At 39.6% G+C, this 27290-nt stretch overlaps 1 protein-coding gene across 1 annotated transcript in view; it reads left to right on the plus strand.

Annotated features, from left to right (window-relative positions):
• Positions 1-19318, plus strand: part of LOC136865954 (nose resistant to fluoxetine protein 6) — a 127422-nt gene extending 108104 nt beyond the window's left edge. The window contains exons 11-13 of the mRNA XM_067142518.2: positions 1074-1216; positions 9803-9905; positions 18776-19318. Coding sequence (XP_066998619.2) covers positions 1074-1216; positions 9803-9905; positions 18776-18903 — 374 coding nt within the window. The 3' untranslated portion in view covers positions 18904-19318. The remainder of the gene's footprint in view (positions 1-1073; positions 1217-9802; positions 9906-18775) is intronic.
• The last annotated feature ends 7972 nt before the right edge of the window (positions 19319-27290 follow it).

The following is a 27290-nucleotide window of genomic DNA, read 5'->3' on the forward strand; positions in this document are numbered from 1 at the left end:
CTCGAGAGGGTTAGGAACTCTCTATCCCAATTTGTAGTTAAAGAGACGAAATTTTACCAAATGTCTATTACATTTTAAAGATAGATTACATGAGAAAAGTTTCGAACCTGCCCCGACGGTTAAACTGCTGAGCTAGCAAGAAATAAAGTTATTAAACGGCCATTACCTTGTGGATGAACTGCTGCCCGAAGAAAGAGGCGCTTCACGCCTCCTGCTATATATTACACACTGCGAAAGATGTTACTGAAGTGGCCCCGAGACAAGAAAATCAGCAGTTTATATACCCTCGTGGAACATTCGAGACCTTTCATGAATGATAACAACCCGCCCATAAATTTTTATTGGTCGGCTAAAGATTACAAGTCAAAACTGAAGAAGACATCTCTGATTGGTGGAAAATTAATTACAGAAATTACTCATTGGTCAAATTCAAAACTGGCGGAAAAAGAAGGGTTATACTGCCAACCCAAAAAATGAATGAAAGAAATTTAACAAAGAACAAACTTATGAATAGCAAATTTCTTCAAAAAAAAAAAAAAAAGGGTCCATCATTTCGCACTAGGGTACACAATTATAGTTCTTAAGTAGCGCCATCTAGAAGAGAATGTTCACACTTCTTACTACAGAGCAAACAAATACAAATCGAAACACACATAGTTCAGAACACTTCAAAATTTACAGTAGAGACATCTTCCGAGAAACTTTTGATTTCATACAGGTTGTTTAAATTCAGGCTTCCCCTGTAGAGAGATTTCAACTGGCGCAATATTTGAATTCGCGGCGTGGAGGTGTACCGCCCGGTACAATTATTATTATTATTATTATTATTATTATTATTATTATTATTATTATTATTATTATTATTATTATTATTATTATTATTATTTTGCAAGCAAGGCAATATAGCCCATAAGGTCTTTCGACGCTAGATGGGTTGCATACCATCAAGAAGTATAAGGGGCTGATGGACCACTCATAGTACATATTGATCAGTGTTTTAACAGATCGGGTTTTTCTTGTTTTGTACTCCCTCTATTTGCAGAGAAAGTCTGTTTAACTCTCTTTTATTCCAGGTGTCATCGATTCGTTCCTCTCCTGGCCATGGTTTCAGCCTCTGAGCAGACTCACTTACTCCATGTATCTCGTCCACATCCCCTTACAGATGGTTAATGTCAGTGCTATGCGCACTTTGTATTACCTGAGTGACGACAATATAGTGAGTATAAATTGCCTATTCAATATATTATCACCCGTCCGCCCATTATGTACTATGCAAACTACTTAGAATATAATAGAACTCCTACCCCTCACGACTATTTTCACACTATAATGTCTGCTTCCCTCGATCATTAATTAGCGTACAACACCTATTCCCTCGCACTGCGCGTATATATTTTAATAACAAAATAACTCAGGATATAATTTTATTTATACAACCTCTAATATAATGAACTAATAGGCACTTCCGTCATCGTAGTTTTTGCTGCTGTTGCTGTTGTTGTTTAAGTCATCAGCACATAGACTAGTTTGATGCAGCTTTCAATACCACCCTATGCTGTGGTAACATTTTCATTTCTACGTCACTACTGCATCTGCTTGTGGTATTCATACCTTGATCTACCCCTTCCGTTCATACCGCCTACACTTCCCTAAAAACCAAATGAGCAAGTCCTGGGTGTCTTAAGATGAGTCCTATCATTCTATCTCTTCTTCTGGTCAAATTTAGCCAAATTTAGCCAAATTTAACCAAATCGATCTCCATTCACCAATTCAGTTCAGTGTTCGCGATTCGATCTGTCCACCTCATCTTTAGCATTGCTCTGTAACACCACACTTCAAAATATTTTCTTTCTTTCTGAGATTGTTATAGTCCACGTTTCACTTCCAGACAGGGTCATGATCCAGATGAAAGTCTTCAAAAGCATCTCCCTAAATCCTATATCAATGTTCGAAATGAGAAAATTTATTTTCTTAGGAGAAGTCTTCCTTGCTTGTGCCAGTATTCATTTTATGTCCTCCTTAATTCTACCATCGTTAGTTATTTTACTACACAAGTCAAAATATTAATCTACTTTCTTTAAGACTTCATTTCCTAATCTAATATTTACTGCATCATCTGACTTCGGTTGACTGCACCGCTTTACTTTTGTTTTGGGCTTATGTTTTTCATCATGTACTCCTTACCCAAGACTCTATCCATACCATTCATCAGTTTCTCCAGATCTTGTGTAGCTCCAGTTAAAATAACAATATCATCGAAAAATATCAGAGTTTTAATTTCCTCTCCTTAGATTGTAATTTACGTCCCAAAATCCTCTTTGATTTCCTTTACTGCCTATTCTATATAAACGTTGAAAAGGAAGAGGGACACGTTGCAACCGGGAATGACTCCTTTATGGATTGCTCCTCCTTTTTCAAAGCCCTATATTTGTCATATGTTCAGGAATTGTTTATAAATAACATCACCTTCGTCTTCATTTGGTCACATTAGTAAGTTTGTGTACTTCAATTAAAAGTCCTTCTTCTGCAGACAGATCATCTTGTTCAGAAACTTGTCTGATTCACAAGCCACGGAACAAAATCTCAGTTTGGTTTGACCTTCCCGTAGATGGAGTAATGCCTTTGAGAATTCAAATAACATGACGTCGACCAAAAGTATAGTGTTCATTTTCCTATGGAGGTGAGTCTCATAAGTGATATTTATTTCCTTTTTAATTTCGTTTCTGTTTGTTTATTGATTCCTAATTCTGACTACCATTTCCATATTTACTTCATTGCCTGAGGTCCTACTCTACTTATAGTCATTATATTATTGAAAGAAGATCAAAGAAATAACTTTTGTTTTATAGGTATTTTAATGTTATAATTATTCCTGCAACATTGTCTTTGCCTGGTATATATATCTTTTAGTTATCACGTAATCTGTTTAGTTTTAGTTTGGCAGAAGATGGCCTCTATGTGGATGAAAATAGTACAATGTCTGATGTAATAATATTTACTTGATATATTGTATTGAAAGGATGAACCCTCATGTCAATTCATTTCGTATAATTGCACCTCAGTACGGCACAAAGTAAAATGTATAGCTTATAAAGATTCAGGTCAATCATCTTATTGTTTCTGATGTGCTCGTCTCTTGATTATATTTCTGTATCGTTGTTCTTTGGACTGCGAAATCTGAACCGTCCGACTGCTATCCCGTTTGGCCAGACGTCTAGTGAGTACATTTTCTGTAGTTCGCGTAGTTGTATGCAGACAGATCTGTTGAGATCTTTTGTGTCTAAATATTCACATTTTATGTCGCCTGATGTTCTGTTTCTTTTTAAAGACTTTTTCCTTCTTCTGTTGTCTTTTCATCCCCCGACATAAATATAGGCAATTTCCGGTTGTATATCTGAGATTTCCATTACTCTTGTGCTCTGTAATACATTTATAGGTAAATATTTTTTGCGCATTCGTTCCTGTATTTTCTATTCCTGTAAATCATTTGATACGTCCGTCGATCTATATGGTTCTGCAGCCTTTGCATAAGAGTTAGTAGTGAACGTGTTAACTGTGGTAGGTGTTCTAGGTGTGCTTAATTTCTGAGGAGTATATTGTCCATTTTGGAGTGAGTCCTTTGCATCATCCTCGGGTGCCTCAAGTTCCTGTGTTATTGGTAGAGATGTCTATTTGTTGTATGTATATTTATTGTTTGAAACTAGCCTGACATTGGGTTTCAAGAAGTGGCATTTTCTGTAGAAGGGATTTCTCCACCTTATCAATTTTATTTTCAATAGTAATGCATGTGTTGTCTCCCATCGTCTCTATAGCTCTTTTTTCATTTCTGAAGGACAATCAATCATCCCAAAAGCTTCTAAAAGTCTCCTGCATTTTACAGACATCCAAATAAGATTTGCTTCCTTTGATTCCAATGCACTGGGTTCTGTAGTAGATAGCCCAGTGCACTCTTTATCGAACCATCCTTTGCTATTTCCTTCGCAGCCAATGGCATTGCTGTCATTTTTCTGGACGGTATTTTCACATTTTAGACATCAGTGTGATGTTTGTTCTCTCTGCTCCAGTTTTGGTTCATGCTACTTGATTGTGCCCATCATCGATGGTTGTATATTTTCGATGATGTATTTTATTCCTCCGTGCGAAATGACTGCTAACGGACACAATAAATCACTAAGAGGTCATGATAAATTTGCCTACTTATTAACTAGTATTATTATCCGTAAATTGCTTAGATTTCTTAGATAACACTGTCAATTGCGAATATCATAAAAATTGACACTGTATGTAAACTTTCCACGATTATTATAGGCTATATTCACAGTATACTTTAACTTTTCCTTTGGTCTGTTCACATTTACATGCACAGATAAAAGAAAGTAAAGAATATTGTTACCCTGCGTAGGTTTACAAACATTCCCACATGAGAAGGAGAAAAGGAAAATCGTACGGCCCCGGGCCTGTTTCAAGATAACATTGCTCTCAGTAAATAACCACACTTATTATGCATGCAAATACCCTTAGCGGGTTTTCCTTTAGCGTGTTAACACGTAAAATATAGAACAATATAGTTTAAATCTCAAGACGGGCTCAGGCTGTGAGAGAAGTACATTAATACTAGGCATTGAGCCCCAAAGGTTTAATATAACACCTCAGCCAGGATATTAAAAACAAATTCAACCTTTCAAAACTGCCCTCCGTTTAAAAGCGCTCAGTGCATACAATAGCAGAGAAAAAAAACTAGCTTCAATTCATTATCTTTAACCAATGACGATGGAGGTAGCAGCTAATCTCCAAGGTGCCTGCACGTATACGATTACATTAAAAGGCACTGAAATACAATCATGTCGTATGACTTTGTTCTACCCCGCGCTAATACTCCAATTTTATTTAGTTAGTTATTGCTTACCTCCACACCGTGGACAAGGAAGGGTTCAAGACCCCAGCGCAACTAGCCGCTGTCAATCAAGGCACCGAGAATATCTCCGGCCGCTGGCTATCAGGCAAGTCCCTGACCCCTGTCCATAAATCGACAAGCGAGCGAGCGGCAGACGTGAGGGAGGGGAGGAAGGCCCGCCCAATTGGCTGGAAAAGCGTGGCAGAAGTAGGAAGGGAGAATATCAACCTTTAGAAATACGTGCCAAGACACACATAAATAATAAGCCATAAAGGCCGATCATAATAATAATAATAATAATAATAATAATAATAATAATAATAATAATAATAATAATAACTAGGAAAATCAAACGTCAGTCTTAAGGGCGCAACCAGGCAGCCAACAAAGCCCAATGGGGGCGGGGGAATCGCCTAAAACATACGGCACACATATATATATTCAAACTGGTTACGATTGTTACCGAGTGACAGAGAACTGGATATCTCTAATGATTAACGGCTAACACTAAACAGTGAGTAACCTTAAAGAGACTACTAACCAATATAGTGAGTGCGTATTACAAGTTTGATGTTGATATCTTGAATACGTTTCCAGTTACAGTAATTTGAGTGCAGCAGTGGGTAAATTCTTTCTTGGAGGCTTGAACTAATAGTATAGAACAGAATAAGTGGATTATTCCTTATTCCACGATGTTATGTAGAACGTTTAATGCTCACATAAATGTGGAGTACTGCCACTCCGTTCAAGCTATCAAATATATCAATAAAAGATCGGACCAAGCTACTTTCAGCGTAAGAAATCCAAATGGCGAAGTGGAAACCTATTTAAATGCCCGGTACATAAATACATACGCAGCTGTCTGGCGAATATTAGAATTTCCGATCTACGACTGGTATCTTTCAGTCGTGCATTTCGTCGTTCACTTAGAGAACGGCAAAATGATGTATTTACAGCAGGAACAGCTCAACAAGTTGCCAAAAACCCACGTAACACGACATTGCTGGCATTTATTGAGCTCTGTAATGAAGATAAATTCGCAAAGGCTCTTCTATACCGCGGAGTCCGGAAATATTACACATGGGACAATAATAAGTTTATAAGGAAGAGGCGTGGTGAGGACGTAGTTGGTTTTCCGAGCATTATGAAAGATGCCACCTTAGGAAGAATTGACGGCATACAAATCTATCAATCAGAGTGTTTCTACCTCAGAATGTTGCTACATCACGCACGTAGCTCGACCTCATTCGAGTACATAGAAACTTTAAACGAAGTTGTCAAAGCAGCTTGCCATAACAGAGGTTTGCTAGAAACCGATGATCATTTGGAAAATACCCAGAGTGAAGCTTCATTTTCGCAATGCTCACCAAAACTGACAGAGGTGTTTGCAGTCATAAGTTAATTTTATTTTGTCAGCCATCGGAACCATTGAAATTATGAGATAATTTCAAAAATGATTTATGTAAAGGTATTAGGCACAGAATCAGACGTAAAAATCAAGATTTTACTCTACATTTATAAGGAAGTTTAAGTGATTTTGGATTGCCTTCCTCTATTCGTACACAGAATAATACTATACACACAATGGTACGTCAGTAAAATATCAATGATTTGACAGCGTTTGTCAATGAAAATATGCCAAAATTTTCCCAGATCAAAGATAGTTGTTTGAATAATAACAAAGGGCAATATTTTTGGACGCGCCAGGAGGCCCCGGGGAAGGCGCTTCTCTCAAATTTACTACTTGATAGGATAAGGCAATGAGGGAAGATAGCGATAGCATTTCCTTGGTCAGGAATTGCTGAAACTCTCTTACGTGATGGAAAAACAGCTCATTCTGCTTTTAACTTTCTACTATCCGTATGTCGAGGACAACGATACTCATGTTCTATCAGAAAAATAGGCCTCTGGGTAAATTACTACCAGATGCGCAATTGATTATATGATATGAATGCACTATCAGCCATAGAGCACATGTACACGCTGTGGACAGAACCTTAGGGGGTCTCAGAAACTCCGATGCCGTCATATGTAGCATTATTTCTGTATTTGCTGGAGATTTCCGACAGCCCCTCCCCGTTGTTAACACAGGGGCGCGTGCAGATAATATTAAAGCATGCTCGATTTAAACTTTCAACTTACCGACGAGTATGACAGCTCATGTTCGTAGAAACACGCATAGCAACTTCCCACAACAACTGCTAAGCATTAGACGAGGAATTTCTCCCTCTCCAGCTGTAATTATAACGTCCTTCTGTATGAGTCTCTAGGTCGAACAGTCCAGAATTTACCCTAGCATCGAAAAGTTACACAAAACTGACTTTCATTGGATGTGACAATGTCAACGAAATAATCAAGTTGATTATACCAAATATACCCGGCCAGGTCGGAAAGTATACACCGATCGTCACAGTAACTAATATCGAAGAGGCAGTCCATAACTCGCAGGAATTTTTAAATGCACTTAAACACTCTGGACTGCCACCTCATGAATTAACATTAAAAATGGGAGCGACAATCATGCTTTTGAGAAATGTTAAACCCTCCTAGTATGTGCAATGGGACGAGGCTCCTTATAAAGGAATTGAAAGACAATTTAATTGGAGCGACCATTTTCACCGGCTCTGCAGCCGGCCAGTTATCTCATATTCCTAGGACACCCATGATCACTACCAATTTACCAATTCCGTTTAAACGACTTCAATTTCCGGTGAACACACCTTTTGCTTTAACAATCAACAAGTCCCAGGGACAAATCGTCGATTTAGTACGAAAAGAATGCTTTACTCATGGTCAACTGTTTGTTTCCTTATCGCGTGTCGGAGCTGCCGAAAATCAATTAATTTTGCTACCACAACATAAAACGACATCAAATATTGTTTGCAGGGAAGCTTTAATCGATAATATGTAAAACTACTGAACCTATTTTAATAATTATTTCACTAATAGAAAGGTACGATACATTATCCAAAAGTAACATAATATATGTACAAACGTTGAATAAATTATTTCCCATACATAGTGATTTATTCCTGTTTGGTTTATCTAAGTGCCAATCACACAGAAAATTCATAAGCACTTGATCTAAAACTTTGCATGTATGTATCTAGATTGCCTTTCAATAATATATACGTAATCTTATTTTGATATTTCTAATAGTTACGAAATGTTGGATCAAACAGTACATTCAATAATATTTATATTTGTGGTACTATCTAGCGGCAGTATACTTACACTATAATTTCATACGTGACAAACTTCTTCTACGCACTTAAATAAGTAAACCAGTGATATAAATATCTAATGAAGTCAGTCACACCGGTAGTATAACTAAAACCAGTTTCAGATAACCAGTACGAAGGACGGGTAATTCTGCAATTAATAAAATATGTTATCTTCCTCAAACGACCGAGGTTGCCAAACCGACAAAGAATGTCATACAATATAAATTTAGTATCTAACCCAATTACAGTACAGAGTAAAGAACAGTAATCATACTGATGATGTAGAGAAAACAGTAAACCTCCCCCACGCAACTACAGCCCTTGAAGGGCCTTTGCCTAGCAAGCGACCGCTGCTCAGCCCGAAGGCCTGCATATTACGAGGTATCGTGTGGTCAGCACAACGAATCCTCTCGGCCGATATTCTTGGCTTTCGAGACCGGGGCCGCTATCTAAACGTAAGATAGCTCCTCAATTCTAATCACGTAGGCTGAGTGGCCCTCAAACCAGCCCGCAGGTCCAGGTAAAAAACCCTGATCTGGCGGAGAATCGAACCCGGGGCCTCCAGGTAAGAGGCAGGCACGCTACCTCTACACTATGGGGCTGGCAGAGAAAACAATACTTAGTCAAAAAGAAGCACCAGATACATTACTTAAATTGATTGAATTATGTGGGGGAAGCTTAGAGGCGATGGACATTTTTCAAAAAAATAATAGAACACCTCAGGGTGTTTAACTAAGGGACACATTAAAAAAAAAGAATTGTATAAACAAGTTAATTTGGTTGGGATTTGAGTCAAGAAGAAAATGAGCAATAAAACAAGCGTTTTAGGCAGTTTCTCCAGAGTTGCATTTAGGACTAAAGTGATTTCCAAAATTAGTTTTTACCTTGATGAGCTCTCCAAGTCCTTAAGATGGTTTTCCGTGGTTTCCCATTTTCACACCAGGCTGTACCTTAATTACGGCCGCTTCCTTCCCATTCCTGGGCCTTTCCTGTCCCATCTTCGCCATAAGACCTATCTGTGTCGGTGCGACGTGAAACAAATATTTAAAAAAACATCATCACATTAAACTTACGCAGCGGTCAGTGACTTTGATGACCCTTTAAACAATAATAAATGCCATAATTTTTTAGAAATTCACAAAATGTATATGGTATTGTGCGAAGTTCGAACAATTTATATGATATTGAGTCTTTTACCGATGTATCATAAAGGGTTGGGGAAAGGCTCTAGGTCTACTGCGGATGAATTCCGTTCGATTCGTCAATTATAACGCCTGGAAGGTATGTATAGGTACATAGCAGGGCGGACGGACAAGTTGCTGGGATAACTCCATGCTATTTCAGTGAAAGGACACCTGTGCTATTCCTGCTATATGCGGGTTGTGGTCCATCCAGGCTGAATATTTCTGCTGTACGGATTACAGTGCGAACTAACATTTGTCCCCACCGAATATTTACCACTTTCCCGATTTACAAACGAATATCTCGCAGAATTGTATTTTTCTCTGATATCTTACTTACTTTACGTGATTGTTTCAGGCAGCTAATGTAAGAAGAATTTTCTCGACAACTGTTGAACTCTCCTCAACCTCTACTTTGATGTCACAATATTACAGTTTTTCATAGCATCTTAAGCCTCACGTAATTGATAGAATTTCACTGAGATTTGTTCATTCCATTTCAGATGCGTGAGTTCTTCGGCGACTTGGTTATCTCCCTTCTGCTCGCTATTGTTCTGACGCTGACGTTTGAGTCACCATTCATCGTCTTGGAGAAGGAACTTCTCAGTAAGTAATCATATTGAGTAAGTATACTGACCGATGAATAGCTCTTCAGTTGGTCAGAAATTTACTACTGAAATACATTCCGAAAACTCGGCTATAACACATTCATAACTTCATCACCGAGATCTTGGCCTACTGCACTTCAAAGTAAGGAACATATTGGAATAAGTTTATGAAGCATTGTTCGTCTTTTTTATTCAGTTGATTTATATCTGTTAGGTTCTTCAGTCTGCCAAAACTAACCTTCAGTTAAATTTACAAACTCCCTGAAAGAGGAAACATAGGGTAACAGAAAGAAGTTAACTTAAATAGAATGACACGTTTCTTTCTTGAAATAACATCATCAGATTCTGTCAGATCACAGTAGATGTAGAATACGGACCCTGGGCCAGGGTCCACCTTCATGCATTCGATTAGCACCTTCCCAAAATTTCGCTAAAAACTATTGTTTGACTAAAAATTTCCTTTTCTAACTAAGAACGGAAGAAAATTGACTGAATTTTATAGGGTTTCATTGTCATGTATGCGAGTGCACAAAATGTAAAGGAAAACTAAAAAGTGCCTTAAAAATTTAAAAAAATATTGAAAATAAAAAATGAAAAATACGTTCAAAAATTCCTAAATATATAAATATTTATTGTTCTTAGACATTCTAATGAGTATAACTAAAGAATTAAAACACATGGAGTTTGAATATTTCATCCATTTTCTTAATTAAAACTCTTCAGCAACAATTCCATGTTTAATGTCATAAGTAAAATTCATTTTCTTATTCTTGAGGCGCCTTCTCCTAGCGGAGGTTGGCGGTCCACATATCCAGCTCTGGACGTGATGTTGTAGCATGGAAAGCATCTTCTGAAGTGCAGTTGTGCCATCTTCGGATGTCCTTCAGCCGTGAATTCCTCCTCATGCAACCGACCTTTTCTCTTGTATTTAACCTTCCATGATGAATTGTAATAGCTAGTACTTCTCGCCTCTCATAGTGTGCCCTAGATATTGGGTTTTTATTTTTTAACAGTAAGTAATAGTTCTTTTTGTTTCTTCATGCGATGAAGGGCTTCGTCATTTGAAATTTTCTGCACCCAAAGTATTCGGAGTAGGCGGTGATATAGATACATTTCAAAAGCATCAATTCTTTTTACTTGATTTTGATCAAGGCTCGAGCTTTCACATCCAAAGAGAAACATGGAGAATACATAGCACCGAATCTTTCGCATTCTTAATTGCACACTTAGATCCGATTTTGTAAATAGTTGTTTCATGCTAAAAAATTGCCACCTGGCCTGTTCTATTCTAGATTTTATCTCTCTCTTGGAATAACATTCCTCACCTAGCACAGTACCCAAGTATTTGAAGGAGGATACTTGTTCAAACTTACTGCCTTTTATTGACAGGGTTGCTGGAATTTTTCTTTTAGAGAAGACTACAACTTTGGTCTCGGAAACGTTAACAAATAGGCCAAACTCTTCACTGCGAGGGACTAATTTGTCTATCATGCGTTGGAGCACAGGTAATTCATTCGCTATGGCAACAGTATCATCTGCGCACCTGATATTGTTAACTGCCTGTCAATTTATAACTATCCCGGTGTTTTCCTCCAACAACACCTCCCTAAATATTGCCTCAGAATAAATGTTGAATAAGAGAGGTGACAGCACACAACCCTGACGAACACCATTTCTGATTGTAGTCGCTTCTGATGTTCTTTGGTCGATTTTGACACCTGCGGTTTGATTCCAGTACAGTGCGCTTATAATGCGTAAATCGCATTGGTCAATACCAGTCGATCTTAATATCTCTACCATCTTTTCATGTTTCACACAGTCGAAGGCTTTTTTGTAGTCAATGAAAGAATTATACACATCGACATTCATGCGACTGCACCTCTGTACTAGTACATTTAAGGAGAAGAGTGCTTTACGTGTGCCGACCCCATTTCGGAAGCCAATCTGAGTCTGATCCATATGAGATTCATATTTCTTGTAAATCCGGGTGTGTATGATTCGCAGAAATATTTTGAGGACATGGGACATCAAACTAATCATACGGTAATCATCACACTGGGAAGAGATCTCCTTCTTCGGCATTGGTATGAAAGTTGATCTCAGCCAGTCGGAAGGTATCCTGCCTGATGTATAGATGATGTTGAACAACGATGTTAGGAGACTGAGGCCGGTTGAGTCCTGTTCAGCTATAACTTTAACAACTTCGGCGTCAATTCTGTCTGGACCAGTGGCTTTACCATTCTTCTGAAGTTTAATGGCATTCAATACTTCACTCTTTGTTATTACAGGACTGGCTTCATTGATTCTTTCGTCATTTGGTGGAGGATCAACTCTGTCATCTTTGAAAAGATATTCGACGTATTCCTTCCATCTTTTAAGTTTTTCTTCAACTCCTAAAATAATAATAATTACATAAACAAGAGTATTATTAGGAATACTAGCATTAAATGTCACAAAAGTTTCATACTAGTTTTATGAGACGTTGCCGTATTATTCGTCGACTTAAATTAATAACATATATAGGATATAAAACAATGAACTGTCTTGGGGTTACACAAACATTCGATTTTAATCCAGTTATGCCTATAAAGTCTCTAAAAGCATCAGGCTGTTTTATTATTATTAACGAAAATGCGCACAATATGCAAAATACAAACACTATATTACATTACTCTAGTCCCAGTTTTTTATAGCTATTTGTTTTTGACTGCAGATATTTGCATGATATCTTTCACAGTGTTCAGTGCACCATTCACACACACAATTTTCATTTGGATGATGAAATCTCTTATTTTGGCAGAACTGTGATCAAAGTCATGTGTTGCATATCGCGTTATTACATGCCGAAGCTCATAATTTGCTTGTTTCCAATCATCCGTCATTATGGCGTCTGTTGAATAAAAGTAGTTCCAGATATAGATGCGTTTTTCTATTAGAATTTGCAATATTTTTTCGTAGGCCTTAGTGTTTGGCAGGTTTATTTGCATTCTGATGTCTTCTATTAAAAAGTTTCTTTTAGTAGGACAGGTCAGTCTTGGTGCTGTCTTCCAGATACCCAGGATTCGTTTCATACGTATAACGAGCTTTAACTTTCTCTAACGTTATCAAGTCGTTAATTGTAAGTTTATTCCATATTATATGGATCCCATTAGTAGCTATTGGCGCTATGGCTGTTTTAATTAGTATCATTGCTGTTTTTGTTGATAGTTTTTGTGGTTGTTGAATGTTGTAAATTGCTTTTATTGCTGATGCTGTTCTTTCCTTGATATGATTGTTAAAAGGTGGAATTGTTGTTTGACGGGTAACTCCGAGATATTTGGCTGTGAAAGTCTACGTATTAAGATTATTTGAATTTTGTTACTACTTATACAGGTTTATCTTGAAGGGTGAATGTACCTTTTGGAAATAGCTTACATCCTCTTCTGAAAGTGATTTGTTTAGTTTTGTCATGATTTGTTTTTAAATCATTTTCTAGGGCCCTTGAAGTGAGTCTGTTTAGTATAATCTGGAGCTTTTCCCTGTCTTCTGAATCTATTACCATATCTTCTGCGTAGAGTAGAAGTATTGTTGAACTGTCCTTAATGACATATGTAATATCTGCTGTCATGATATTCAACAGTAATGGGCTAATCGGATCTCCTCGTAGAACACCATTCGTTTGAATCAAACTCTTGGATGGGGATATCCAAACTATCATCAGATACTTGGATGAAAATGTATTTTAAGATGTCTGAAAGTATTTTCGTTATTTGGTGTGCTTTGCCAATCAACAGACTGAGTTTTCGGATGAGTGTTTCCCTATTTATGAAATCGAAGGTTTTTCTGTAATCTATGAAGGCTACAAAATATTTTCTCCCTGGGGGTCTTATTGTATCTTGAAAATGTTCTAGTAAGCAGTTCACAACATGGGGAATGTTTATTCCCTTTCCGAAACCAAATTGGTTTTCTGGTATTAGGATATCTACTTCATCAGTATGCCTGCCTTTTAAAATTTCCATGAGTATTTCGAAGGAAGTGTTTACGCGGGCTATCAATCTGTATGAGTCAGGATTACAAGTTTCCCCTTCCCCTTTGAAAATAACTTTCATTATTGACGTTGTCAATTTTCAGGTATTTTTTCGGTATTCAAGCATGTATTGAATAATTCTATCCAATAGTCTTCCATCAGATTGTAATATTCTTTGAGATGTTCTGAATATGTGTCTTTCTAGTCCTGAAGCATTGTTACATTTTGCTTTTGTTATTGCATGATATATTTACTGTCTCGTTATCGGGCTGATATGTTCTGTTATTTCCGTAGCCTAATATTCATATGCTGTGTCCTTATTTCTGATGTTTAGAGTGGTGCCAAAATGATTCTCCCATGTGTCCTTGGAAATTCCTTTTATTGTAGGTGTTCTTTGTTTTCTGAGTGCTTTGAAAGGATCATTCTGAGCAAATTCTGCTTGTTTTCTGGCATCTAAATTCATGAGGTCTGCTTTTTTCTGTTTAATTAAAATTTCTACAACTGACTTTACCGGGCGTATAATGATAAATTATGTTTCCGCATTGTGGTTTTGGATTGCTGTAGTGCTAATAGGGTTTTCTTCCGTTCATAACAGCATTCCTTGTCAAACCATGGTTCCCATTTCTTATCCTTTATTTGTGTTTGACACGATTGCAAAGTCGTTGTGCATAGTTCTACTGCTTCTGTTATTTGATGTTGCTGTATTATACGTGTTACTTCTTCTATTTTCTCAACTCTTCTTTCAATTTTTCCAAATTTAATTTCCTAGATATTCTGGTCGCCACAAGTTTGATTGAAGATAATGGTTGACTAAAGTCGAAAGTAGTTTAAACTAGTATATGTTTCCTTATTGGTGTTATTGCTGATGTACCCAGTGCTTCCTGTTTAATTACTTGTATGCCTTCTCCTCTGAATGATACATGGTCCATTGCGCTAGTGCCATTCGGCGCTATACATGTTAATATGTCAGGTTTGTTAACGAGGCAATATCCTCTTTTTTCTAGTGTATCTAGGATTAGATCTATTTTATAGCTCGGTTTTTAATTCGTGCATTGAGATCGCCTGCAAAAATTACTCGTTTATCAATCACCGTTCGTGTTAAAGCTTCTGTTATTCGTTCAACGACATCTTCTGCAGTCACCTGAGGTTGAGCATATGGGTGTACTTATTGTTTGAAGATAACTTGCTTTAAGTGTACGTGTGTTTTCGTCTCTTATTACTTCCTTTATTAATTCCAGGGAAGGTTTTAAGGAGATGGAAACACCTCTTCCTGGACTACCTAAGGTTTGGCGAACAAAAGAGTGGTTTCCATAGTATTCTTTTATAGTGTATTCTTCTGTAAGGAAGGTCTCTGTTAATATGATAGGGTCATATACTGTTAATATTTTTGTTGGGATAAATGATATCGCGTTTCGTAAAGATTCGATGTTCCAGTTAATATTTTTGTTGGGATAAATGATATCGCGTTTCGTAAAGCTTCGATGTTCGATAGTAAAACATTTCCGTGCTTATTATAATTCTGCACCACTCCTGTATTGAATCTTTCGAAAACAAAATCTTCTTACACTTACTCCTTTTGGCTAGAAATCTGATTGTTCTGTGTCAGTGAGAAAACTGAACTGAAGTCCTACTTTGAAGGCCGTTTTGTCTCCCTGGGTAAGTAGTTCTACGCAATCTATACTATTTCCGATTCCTCTTTTCTCAAGGTAACGTCTTATATTTTCTGTAGTTGCGTTTTTCCTTAGGTTACCTAAATAAAGCCATGCCTTCTTTTACGCAGATTTAATTTCATTGTTTTCTAGTACTTCAGTCCCAATGGTGTTTTTTTCACTTGATTAAAATATTTTTTATTCCTCGTGTGTGTGCTGTTATATCTTGTGAATTTCTCGGGTCGATATTGTGATAAATCTCCCTGTTGCTTGCTTGAAATGACTTCTCATTAACATTCCGTGAGTTTATGTCAGTTATTGTATAAACATCTTGAAGAGAACAGAACAGGAAAGGGGACCATAGGCACTTGTGAGAGCGGCTGGATGCGTCCTGAAAAGTGAAGTTTTTATATTAGAGAAAATAATCATGTAAATTATGTGCAAATATTGCAGGTGAAAAAAATAACTATCAAACGTTAGATCCACATGCCACCGCCGATGATCTATAGAAGTAGAATATTACACTCGCACATGACCAACTGCTACACGTTGACGTATAGAGTTCAAGCAGGGAAAGTTATAAAAGCCTCAAGGGCTGTGGGATTTAAAGTCTCAAACAAGCTCATAGACAAACAGGTCTTTGCTCACCATCTGTCTAGGTGGCAAATATGGAAAATAATAGCGTGTAAGCACACAAACGCTCGCGAACTGCCCTACACTCCACACGGAGTCGAAAATGGACTTACTTGCGGATGGAGAAGCCAGTGGTAATATAGAGCAGGGGTAGCAGGTACTAGGAAGCTTTGAATGCACATACCTAGGTGACGTAGGGAGCAACAGTATGGAGAGTTGAAGCATTCATTTGAAGAAAGGCTGGCGAAGGGGGCGTTGCTAGGATGCGACGAGTCGATGAATAGGTAATTGAGCAGAATCGTATAGATATTTTGCGGGAATATTACAACCAACAGGAAAAGCACTCTTCGTTTTAATGACTGTGTGACTATGTTCATGGAGTGACAGTACGTCATAGGAATAATATATGGGAAGATCTTATTCGGGGCAAATACAATAACGAAGTTATAAATAAAGGTTAAACATCTCTTCATATGTTTATGAGGATATTTGGGCGATCTATCAAGGATGTAAAGGAGAGGGCTTATAACTCTCCGCTAAGTCTCACTTGGCTTATGGTTTAGGTGTATGGGATACTCACCATGATTCATTGATTCTAGAAATCGAAAGGAACCAAGGAAAGGGAACTATTTGTTATGGGTGATTTCCGAAAACAGATTCGCGATAGGAAAATACACTGACTGACAAAGCAAATGCAACACCAAGAAGGCGTGGTTCGAAAGGGATGAAAGTTGGGGGAAAAACAGAGACGGCACGGAAGAATAATTGATGTTTATTTCAAAACGATATGCAGGTTACACAATGCGCACGGCATCGCCTCAGTAGGATGTAGGACCACCGCGAGCGGCGATGCACGCAGAAACACGTCGAGGTACAGAGTCAATAAGAGTGCGGATGGTGTCCTGAGGGATGGTTCTCCATTCTCTGTCAACCATTTGCCACAGTTGGTCGTCCGTACGAGGCTGGGGCAGAGTTTGCAAACGGCGTCCAATGAGATCCCACACGTGTTCGATTGGTGAGAGATCCGGAGAGTACGCTGGCCACGGAAGCATCTGTACACTTCGTAGAGCCTGTTGGGAGATGCGAGCAGTGTGTGGGCGGGAATTATCCTGCTGAAACAGAGCATTGGACAGCCCCTGAAGGTACGGGAGTGCCACCGGCCGCAGCACATGCTGCACGTAGCGGTGGGCATTTAACGTGCCTTGAATACGCACTAGAGGTGACGTGGAATCATACGCAATAGCGCCCCAAACCATGATGCCGCGTTGTCTAGCGGTAGGGCGCTCCACAGTTACTGCCGGATTTGACCTTTCTCCACGCCGACGCCACACTCGTCTGCGGTGACTATCACTGACAGAACAGAAGCGTGACTCATCGGAGAACACGACGTTCCGCCATTCCCTCATCCAAGTCGCTCTAGCCCGGCACCATGCCAGACGTGCACGTCTATGCTGTGGAGTCAATGGTATTCTTCTGAGCGGACGCCGGGAGTGCAGGCCTCCTTCAACCAATCGACGGGAAATTGTTCTGGTCTATATTGGAACAGCCAGGGTGTCTTGCACATGCTGAAGAATGGCGGTTGACGTGGCGTGCGGGGCTGCCACCGCTTGGCGGCGGATGCGCCGATCCTCGCGTGCTGACGTCACTCGGGCTGCGCCTGGACCCCTCGCACGTGCCACATGCCCCTGCGCCAACCATCTTCGCCACAGGCGCTGCACCGTGGACACATCCCTATGGGTATCGGCTGCGATTTGACGAAGCGACCAACCTGCCCTTCTCAGCCCGATCACCATACCCCTCGTAAAGTCGTCTGTCTGCTGGAAATGCCTCCGTTGACGGCAGCCTGGCATTCTTAGCTATACACGTGTCCTGTGGCACACGACAACACGTTCTACAATGACTGTCGGCTGAGAAATCACGGTACGAAGTGGGCCATTCGCCAACGCCGTGTCCCATTTATCGTTCGCTACGTGCGCAGCACAGCGGCGCATTTCACATCATGAGCATACCTCAGTGACGTCAGTCTACCCTGCAATTGGCATAAAGTTCTGACCACTCCTTCATGGTGTTGCGTTTGCTCTGTCAGTCAGTGTATTACAAACTGATATGTTCCGAGCTGTTAGTGGAGAGATTACGTCAAATGATATTAGTGGACGCACTGTATAAGCTTGTTTATTAGAAGTAGGCAAATCATAATATGAAGCTAAAGTTGGAACTCCACGGAGAGGAAGTGAGGAAAATATTCGTTTATAGGAAGATCAATATATAAATAAGCTTAATTTAGGTAAAAGGATGTTCGACAAATATCCTACATTTAGGAGAAGCCTAGGTAAACAACTGATACGGAATCTGCCACCACCTGGGTGACAGCCTTAAATCGGTGGTGACATTGGCATTGACCAAGACATTGACTGCACAACTTCGTGCATTCCTGGTAATTTCCAATTTTCCTCCTAAAATAGTCATTAAAACGATCAATAAAGCACACTTAAAATAACCGATATGCGCACCAGGATATTTTAAATAAATGTTCGAATTTGATCTTCATTTAATTGTCTAAGTTGATTCCCCTATTTTCAGGTGGGAGAAAGAAGAAGAGGATTGAGAGTACTGACGCCGCCGCAGTTGTGAGAACCTCCCAGACAAATGATGAACAAGTGCGAGGAGAAGTATCAGAAGAGCAGCCCAAAGAAGTGCTGAAAGTTTGAAAAAATACTCAGAAAGTAGAAAAGAACCGCAGGGCATTATCCACTTCTAGCACTCATTTATACGTGAATAGTGTTAAATAATTATGTTAGTTAACGACTTAGAGGCGTTCATAGTACTTTTAAACGTAGCAATATTTTGTATCAACGTCATCGTAATTAAAGGCTGTTTGAAACAGATGTAAATCCTCAGGTGTTTCACTCCGCTCCTCAGAGAAAAACGACCATTTGTTAAATACACGAACATTAATCGGTCACCACTATGTGGCGTGGATTGGTCTTGCGTATGGTGTACTTTGTCCGAAGAGAACACGAATAAACATTCGTGATGCATGCTGTGAAGGGAACTGGTTTGCTTATGTCGGATTTATTGAAATAAAGCTTGGTAGATTTAATATTGAAAACATCGTGAACTTAATGGTTATACAGTTGAACCTCTGCTAACTGGGACAGGGAAGAAGAAGGAAGGTGGTTTCGGATCATGTTAAATTCGGATAAAAATTCAATTACTTTTTCTAATTAAGACATTTTTGACGTTTCAGAAAAAAATAAATGAAATGAAGACAACATACAATACAATGCTAACAAAGCATTTAACAAACCCATACTACTGTTCATGTTTAGGAAAGACCATGTTCGTAATTCATATACTTACACTGTATATATTGAACTACTTTTGTAAGCTCTTCTACTATCTTTTGTTCTTTACTTTAACAGCGTTTTCAAGCCACTGTTTCATTAGCAGAACGTCAGAAGGTTTTCATTCATTAGATCATAAACCGACTTGGTAAGAGAAAACGGGAGGTGCAGTCAAGGCTGGAGTCAACCCATTCCGATACTCAACCCCTTTGTTATAAGATAGCAAACAATGGAAGTAGTGAATGAGTCAAAAGGAACTGTATTCACAATAGAGAAAGGAAGGAAGCAGTCTACGTTGTAGATCAGAATCCAAGCGTTCCTTTACTTATTCTCTTTGCTATAAATTAACATAGCAAACTATGGAACTAACGAAATAGGTAAAACAAACTGCAGTTGCAAAAGAGAAAGGAAGGAGGCAGTCAAGTTCAGAGTACACGCATTCGGCTAGCCATCTTCTTTGTCGTAACATAACATAACATAACATAACATAACATAACATAACATAACATAACATAACATAACATAACATAACATAACATAACATAACATAACATAACATAACATAACATAACATAACATAACATAACATAACATAACATAACATAACATAACATAACATAACATAACATAACATAACATAACATAACATAACATAACATAACATAACATAACATAACATAACATAACATAACATAACATAACATAACATAACATAACATAACATAACATAACATAACATAACATAACATAACATAACATAACATAACATAACATAACATAACATAACATAACATAACATAACATAACATAACATAACATAACATAACATAACATAACATAACATAACATAACATAACATAACATAACATAACATAACATAACATAACATAACATAACATAACATAACATAACATAACACAACACAATACAGCACAACACAGCACAGCACAACACAACACAACACAACACAACAGAACACAACACAACACAGCACAACACAACACAATACAACACAACAGAACACAACACAACATAACATAACAAACCTTAACACATGTTCCTTCAATTCGTTTTTACAGAACATATTTATTTTCGGTCGTTTAGGTTAAACGATATATTGGTTAAAATTATTCCAGATAACAGAGGTTCAACTTCAATCATTCTGCCATAAAATACTATTTGCGTCCTTAAAAATTGACATTTTTAATGAAGTTATCAATGGAAATTTGCGTATCGATGACGTTGATTTAATTCATACTGGAAGGATGACCATTAATACATCAGAACCTGGCTGCACACCAATCGTCGTTACACAGACTGTCCAACACAATATTAATGATTGTGAAGAGGATTCCGGCAAGTATCTCATTTGTCCTAATAAAGGGATATATACATATTATAACCAAGATTTGTAACCACATTATATTTTAACCCTAACCTTTTCTCCTAGCATCTGTCTCGTCGCACGGTATCCAATGTGTTGTCATATTTTCTCCATTTATATCGGCCCTGTGCAACCTCTGGACTGCATTCTACTACCCGCATGTCTTCTTCTATTTACGTCTTCTGGGCTGATTTCCACAACCCACAAACTCTTCGCCATTTTGTAATTCCTGTACGTCCTCCGGGCTGAGGTCTGCAACCCGCATGTCTCCTCCATTTTATTCCTTTCTGTACTTCCTCTGGGCTGAGGTCTGCAACCTGCATGTCTTCTTCGTTTCATTCGGGCCTGTACGTCTTCTGGTGTGAGGTCTGCAATCCTCCTATCTGCCATGATTGAGTGCATCCACCGTTTCATTTACCTTCCATGTGGAAATCCTCGAGGGTCGAACTGAAGGGCCATTTTTGCCACGGAACTGTTGTCTTGATGCATGACGTACCGGGCGAGTTGGTCATGCGGTTAGGAGCACACAGCTGTGAGCTTGCATTCGGGAGATAGTTGGTTCGAATCCCACCGTCGGGAGACCTGAATATGGTTTTCCGTGGTTTCCCATTTTTCACACGAGGCAAATGCTGTGGCTGTACCTTAATAAAGGCCACGGCAGTTTCTTTCTAACTCCTAGCCCTTTTCTATCCCATCGTCGCCGTAAGACCTATTTGTGTCGGTGCGACGTAAAGCTACTAGCAAAAGACGCATGACATGACCATACCATTGCCTCTCCCAATTTCTTCATCCTGTGGGTGGTGGCTGTAGAATAATATCCACGGTATCCCCTGCCTGTCGCAAGGGGCAACTATAACGGGTTCAAATTTGGGAGCGCCTGAGTCTGACCTTTTTCTACTTACTCCTTCCAGGATCCTCACTTTCCCTATCAGATATCCCATTGTCAAATTGCGTTCATTTTCGACCTCGACGGTAATAGGTTCCTGAGGCCTAGGAGGTCTTCCATTTCTTTTGTGGATACCTTCAATTTTCGAAGAGAATTTCATACTTTCCCTTCTGATTAATGTTAATAGAAGAAGGCAAGTCGTTGGCGTACCTCACCATTCGTTCTCAACACCGAACTACTCCTCCTCACGTATAAAACCTTTTGTCAGATCCACCGTCACCTATGCTCACCCTATCTGTGCAGCCGTAACCCATTTCCGCCCCATCAGTTAAGACACTCTTCCGTCCATGCAACATCCCCTGGTCCGCATTGCTCTCCGACTAAAATCCCTCTATCGTACCAAAGACATCACATATTGCCCTTCTTCACACTGGACACCCACGTCTCCCTTCTATTCAAAAAATTCTTAGATTAAACTACGACCCCCAATATCCCCACTCATATCACTACCCTTTAAGACGCCTTGACGTACCTTATCCTTGCTCCACTATTACCACATCGCCTTCCAATCCACCGACCAGCCGTCCCCGTAGAGACTAGGCCCACTGTGTTTTTAAATAAGTCTGCCTCATGATATGGGAAAAGAATTCACATCCTTCTATTCAATTGTTAATGGTGTAAAAATAAATAACATGGCATCTATGTGCACACAGCTGTAATTACTAATTACTCCGCGAACCAATTTGCAGAATTTTAACTACAATTATTTTGATTAATGAGATAGGTAAAATAGCTTAGTTCATTTTTATCGAAATATTTCCACTTATTGTTTTCTATCCATGAAACTATATACACGTTTCTTAGTATATATGAATACAATAGATATATTCGTTTCAGTTGTAAGTTCTTTTATCCAGATATTCAGAAGCAAGCTCATTATTGTATGCATTGTATTTATTGTACACAAGAATAATTAACCTGCATTCAAAAGAAACTGACGCAATAAAGCCATTAGAAAAATATCGAAACACCCATTTATTATGCACATATTTTACCCTCTCCTCAATCATTTACCTCTACTTCAACCTGTCCGCATCTCTTCGCCAGAGTGAGGGCGTAACCCTCTAGGTAGCCGATATCGCTCCTTCAGGGTGCGGAATGCAAAACTTTGATCATCATCATCATTCGTAGCATATTAGAATGTCGGTCCAAAGGAGAATTTTCTTCTCCATGGTGTGGATGATGTCATAGGGAGGCATTCTGCTTCGGAGGGAGCATGGGCTTGTCACAGAGAACTTGCCTCCACTTGAGCCATGCTGCATTTACTCCTGATGGAACTGTTGATTGCGTCACTGTCGAATGTTAACAGCGACCAGAGGTATTTAAAATGCGTGATTTTCCTCAAGTCGTGGTTGTTAATGCTGTTGCAGCCAACGGTCTGGCAGCGCAGTCCAGATACTCGGTGTTTTGGGTGTTGAGCCTCAGTCCGTTTCCAGCCAGTTTGTCCTTCCGATTCTGCGTCTAGTGTTGGGGCGTGAGGTGGGTCAGCCACATGTACATCATGTCACTACCAGGGAGGTAGCGTCAGTACTTGCTAGTAAAATAGGTTTGCACTGCTCGAAATTACCAAAATTCAAAATATCATTTTCCAGACGAAAAACAACTATCGATGTCTTTCTACGGTGCATACGGTCGTTGCACCTAGGCAAACCTGTATGTAATAATACTTCATCTTAGAACACTGTCGTCGCCATAAGACCTATCTATGCCGGTGCAACGTAAAGCCAACAGCAAAAAAGAAAGAAAACAACTCTGGTCAGAGAGGTTCCGTCAGTATTGCATGAACTATTCCAAAGGATATTCGTTCTGACTGATACATATGCTGCGAGTAAATATTTCTCCCTTCAACTTGATCAGGCAGCGATCTTTCAAGGAGCAACGGCCGTATGTAATATCAGATGGTAATCACCCCCACACCCGCACTGTAATACATCAGGTCTAACCAAACTGGTCCCTGGTGAGTGACCATAATTAGGAAAGTGGTTTTGCTTATTTCGTAATCAGAGGATATTTCGGAAATATTTTGCTCTTCTACAGGGATTACACGATTCATCTTGATAAGGGTTAACGAATAGTAGTTAAATGGTAGACATATCTACGTAGAAGTTCGTTAAATTCGAGGACTGGTCGCCTAGTGTCGCTGTGGTACACTACAGCCCACAGTTTGCACAACACAATGTTGCTCTCCCAGTCCGAGAAAGATTATAGGTGGAAGCATTGTCTCTGTTGTGAAGGGTAGTTGAATGTGAGCGCCGTAATTTGAGAATGTAGTAGTTTGAGTAACACACACATTGCAAGTGCTCCAATATCTGCTAGCGAAACGCTTGTGATTATGAAGCCAAAATCGTCTGTATCACCCCCACTGGAAAATGTCACTAAATGGAAGGCCAAACTTTGAAATCCTTGAACTGTTAGCGCCAGTCGATGAACATATTTACTGCAGTACAGAGGTGAAAGATGTGTTTCTTACACTGAAGGCACCAGTCGACGAACATACTGACTATAATAGAGAGATGTACACTGCGTTGCCTACACTGTAGGTGCCAGTCGACGAACTTATTGACTGTAGTACACTAGTGTCCAAATGTTTAGCACATGTTACGAGTAAGCAGGGCAACACGAAATACACCACAAATCGCACTACATATCCACCTAACAATCTTATGTGTTCGCTCTGTACAGGAAAAGAGTGTTCCCTGCTTTGTCTAGCGGCGTAACCGCAAGGTAAACACAGCCAGCGTCTGCTCTCCATATTTCTTCAGTTATGTTTGCCCTTTTATAGTGTTTGAAGTGTAGCCTTGTGTTTAGCGTAACAACATAATGGCTCAACGACGACATTTGGACCCCGTTTTTCAGGGTAGAATACCGGCCGCCTGGAAGCAGGCCAGACACAGACCGATGTCGCCATATACATGAATGTGCCGCAAAGTTTCATTTCCAGACTCTAGAGATTATTTAAAGAGACAGGAGATGTTAGTAGTAGGCCAGTACCAGGACTACAAAAGGCAACCACTTCACAGCGGGACCGATATCTGGCCTTAAACGCCCAACGAAATCGGAATACACCTGCAAGACAATTGTCGGCAGAGCTTGCAGCTGTCTCAGGGGTTGCCGTTTCCCGGCAAACTGTGTACCGAGGGCTCAGAACAGCAGCGCTGTTTGCCCGACGTCCAGCGGTGTGCGTCCCGCTCACTCCAGCACAGACACTGGCCTGATTACTCTGGAGACGGCCACATCGAAACTGGACCATGGATGAATGGAGGCATGTGCTGTACACAGATGAATCCCATTTCAGTTTGCAGAACGATTCCCGTCGCACATTAATCTGGTGAGAACCGGGTAGCCGATACAACCACAGGAACATCGTGGAACGGGACCAGTGTGGTGGTGGTGGCGTCATGGTGTGGGGCGGCATCATGTTGAATGGCCGTACGGACCTGCACATTTTCATGGGTGGTCCGAGGAACACTGTTAAAGCTCGGAGATTCAGAGATGAGGTACTGAGACCACATGTTCGACTCTTCAGAGGTGTGGTTGGTCCAGACATCTGCTTAAGGGATGATAATAACCGACTGCACCGCGCTGCTCTGGTGGATGAATTTCTGGCTGGGGAAGACATTCATCGCATGGACTGGCCAGCGAGATCTGCGTATCTGAATCCTATAGAACATGCCTGGGATGCATTAATGAGGCGAATTGCATCCAGTCAGCCTCCACCAAGAACCCTCCAAGACCTTCGCATTGTCCTTTCGGAGGAATGGGATCAACTGCCACAGGAGGATCCGTGCTCCATGATCCGTAAAGTATATCTACCTGCACGCATGTGTGGGCGATTATGTCTAATGTTGTTATATCAAACCGAGACAGTAGACAAAGAGCAACAGTGTGGACGTGATGACCAACGGAGCAAGAACGTTCGCTGTACGTATAGAGGAATCTGAAAAAACTGCCCACTTTAATCGACTGATAGGATTTGTTCATCAGGCGCATAGTTTTGGATTAGTGTCGTTTGGAAGCTACAATAAAATCTATAACGTGCGTGATGGCATAAACATGTTCTAATGCGATGAGTATGTGCTAACTATACCGCCAGCCACTTATTCAGCAGACGATATCCATGACTACATTGAAAGTAAGTTAATCGAATTGTTTAACGATGAGAGCTTTATTTTAAACTTTCTATATTACTGTGAGCAACTTCATACATAAATGCGTTATTGAGTCTTCATTCAACATGGACTTTAAACAAAACCTGATTCGATTGGACCATTGCTCGGATTTTCACCAAGAGATCTCATACCGAACGTACTTCATGAGCCCCATCTACACAACACTCATTATCTAAACATCATTTGTAATATAATTATAGACTTGTATCGTAATCAACAACCATCGTACGTCTTGCACGACTTTATCATGTCTGAAGCAAACAGTACTGCAGGCCTATAGACCTTTATAGTTGAAATCTACAAACTCATAAATTTAAAATCTAAAATTGAGTGTTCCATACACTGGCGTATTTAACTCCACAGTCGCTCGGATCCGAGACCTTAAAGTACGTACTATATAGTCGCTATCTTGTCTAGTAAGGTTAAGCTTCTGCACTTGGACATTAAAGTTGACGTCAGTAAGTATAACGCTATTGTACATTTAAGCATGTGAAAGGAATCTAACCCATGGCCCGCAAGGTTACACCTGCACACGTTAGCTTATAACGTCACGCACCCTTATTCAGCAGTCCGCATTTCAAATCGCCTGCGCTGTGACATCATAGCTATATCAGGAGAAGGCCTGCACGTTACATCATGACGTTTTGTGAAGGTAAGCATACATTCTTAGCCAACAGCCTGCAATTTAAATCGCCCATGCTGTGACGAAACAGCTCCGTTATTTCTCCAACGGGAGACGGCAAAGAGCCTGTGTGAGGTTGATTATCGTTCGTGGTCAAGGTTAGGTTAACACACGTATTCACCGCACCTACACTTCACCTATGCCTTTACTGGCCGGACCTAGTGTTTACAATACACTTTGTCCTTTGGTATAGGCTAGAGCAATTTTGTTACTTTCAGTGACCTGCCACAGTCTCATCCTTGGCTTTGGCAATATGTAAGTGACTGAGGTATGAGTGATGCCATTCCTTATGCAACCAGTCCGTGCTATGAATGGTATGAAAATATCACTCATAGGATCGGTTGGTGCGTGCATTTCAGTGGTCTTGGCAGACTGATATGTAATAGCAAATTCTGGCTCGGTCCATATTATACGGATTATGTATTTATGTTGGGTAACTATAGGACGTATGTTGTGAAAGAAAAAAGGAATAGACAGGTAATAGACATACATTATATTTGGTAGAGTAAGTACATATAATTGCACTTAATGCTTTATGTGCATAATGATGAGGAAGGTGAATGGGGGGGA

This window comes from Anabrus simplex, chromosome 3 (genome assembly GCF_040414725.1).
Source record: "Anabrus simplex isolate iqAnaSimp1 chromosome 3, ASM4041472v1, whole genome shotgun sequence".
NCBI classification, from domain to species: domain Eukaryota; kingdom Metazoa; phylum Arthropoda; class Insecta; order Orthoptera; family Tettigoniidae; genus Anabrus; species Anabrus simplex.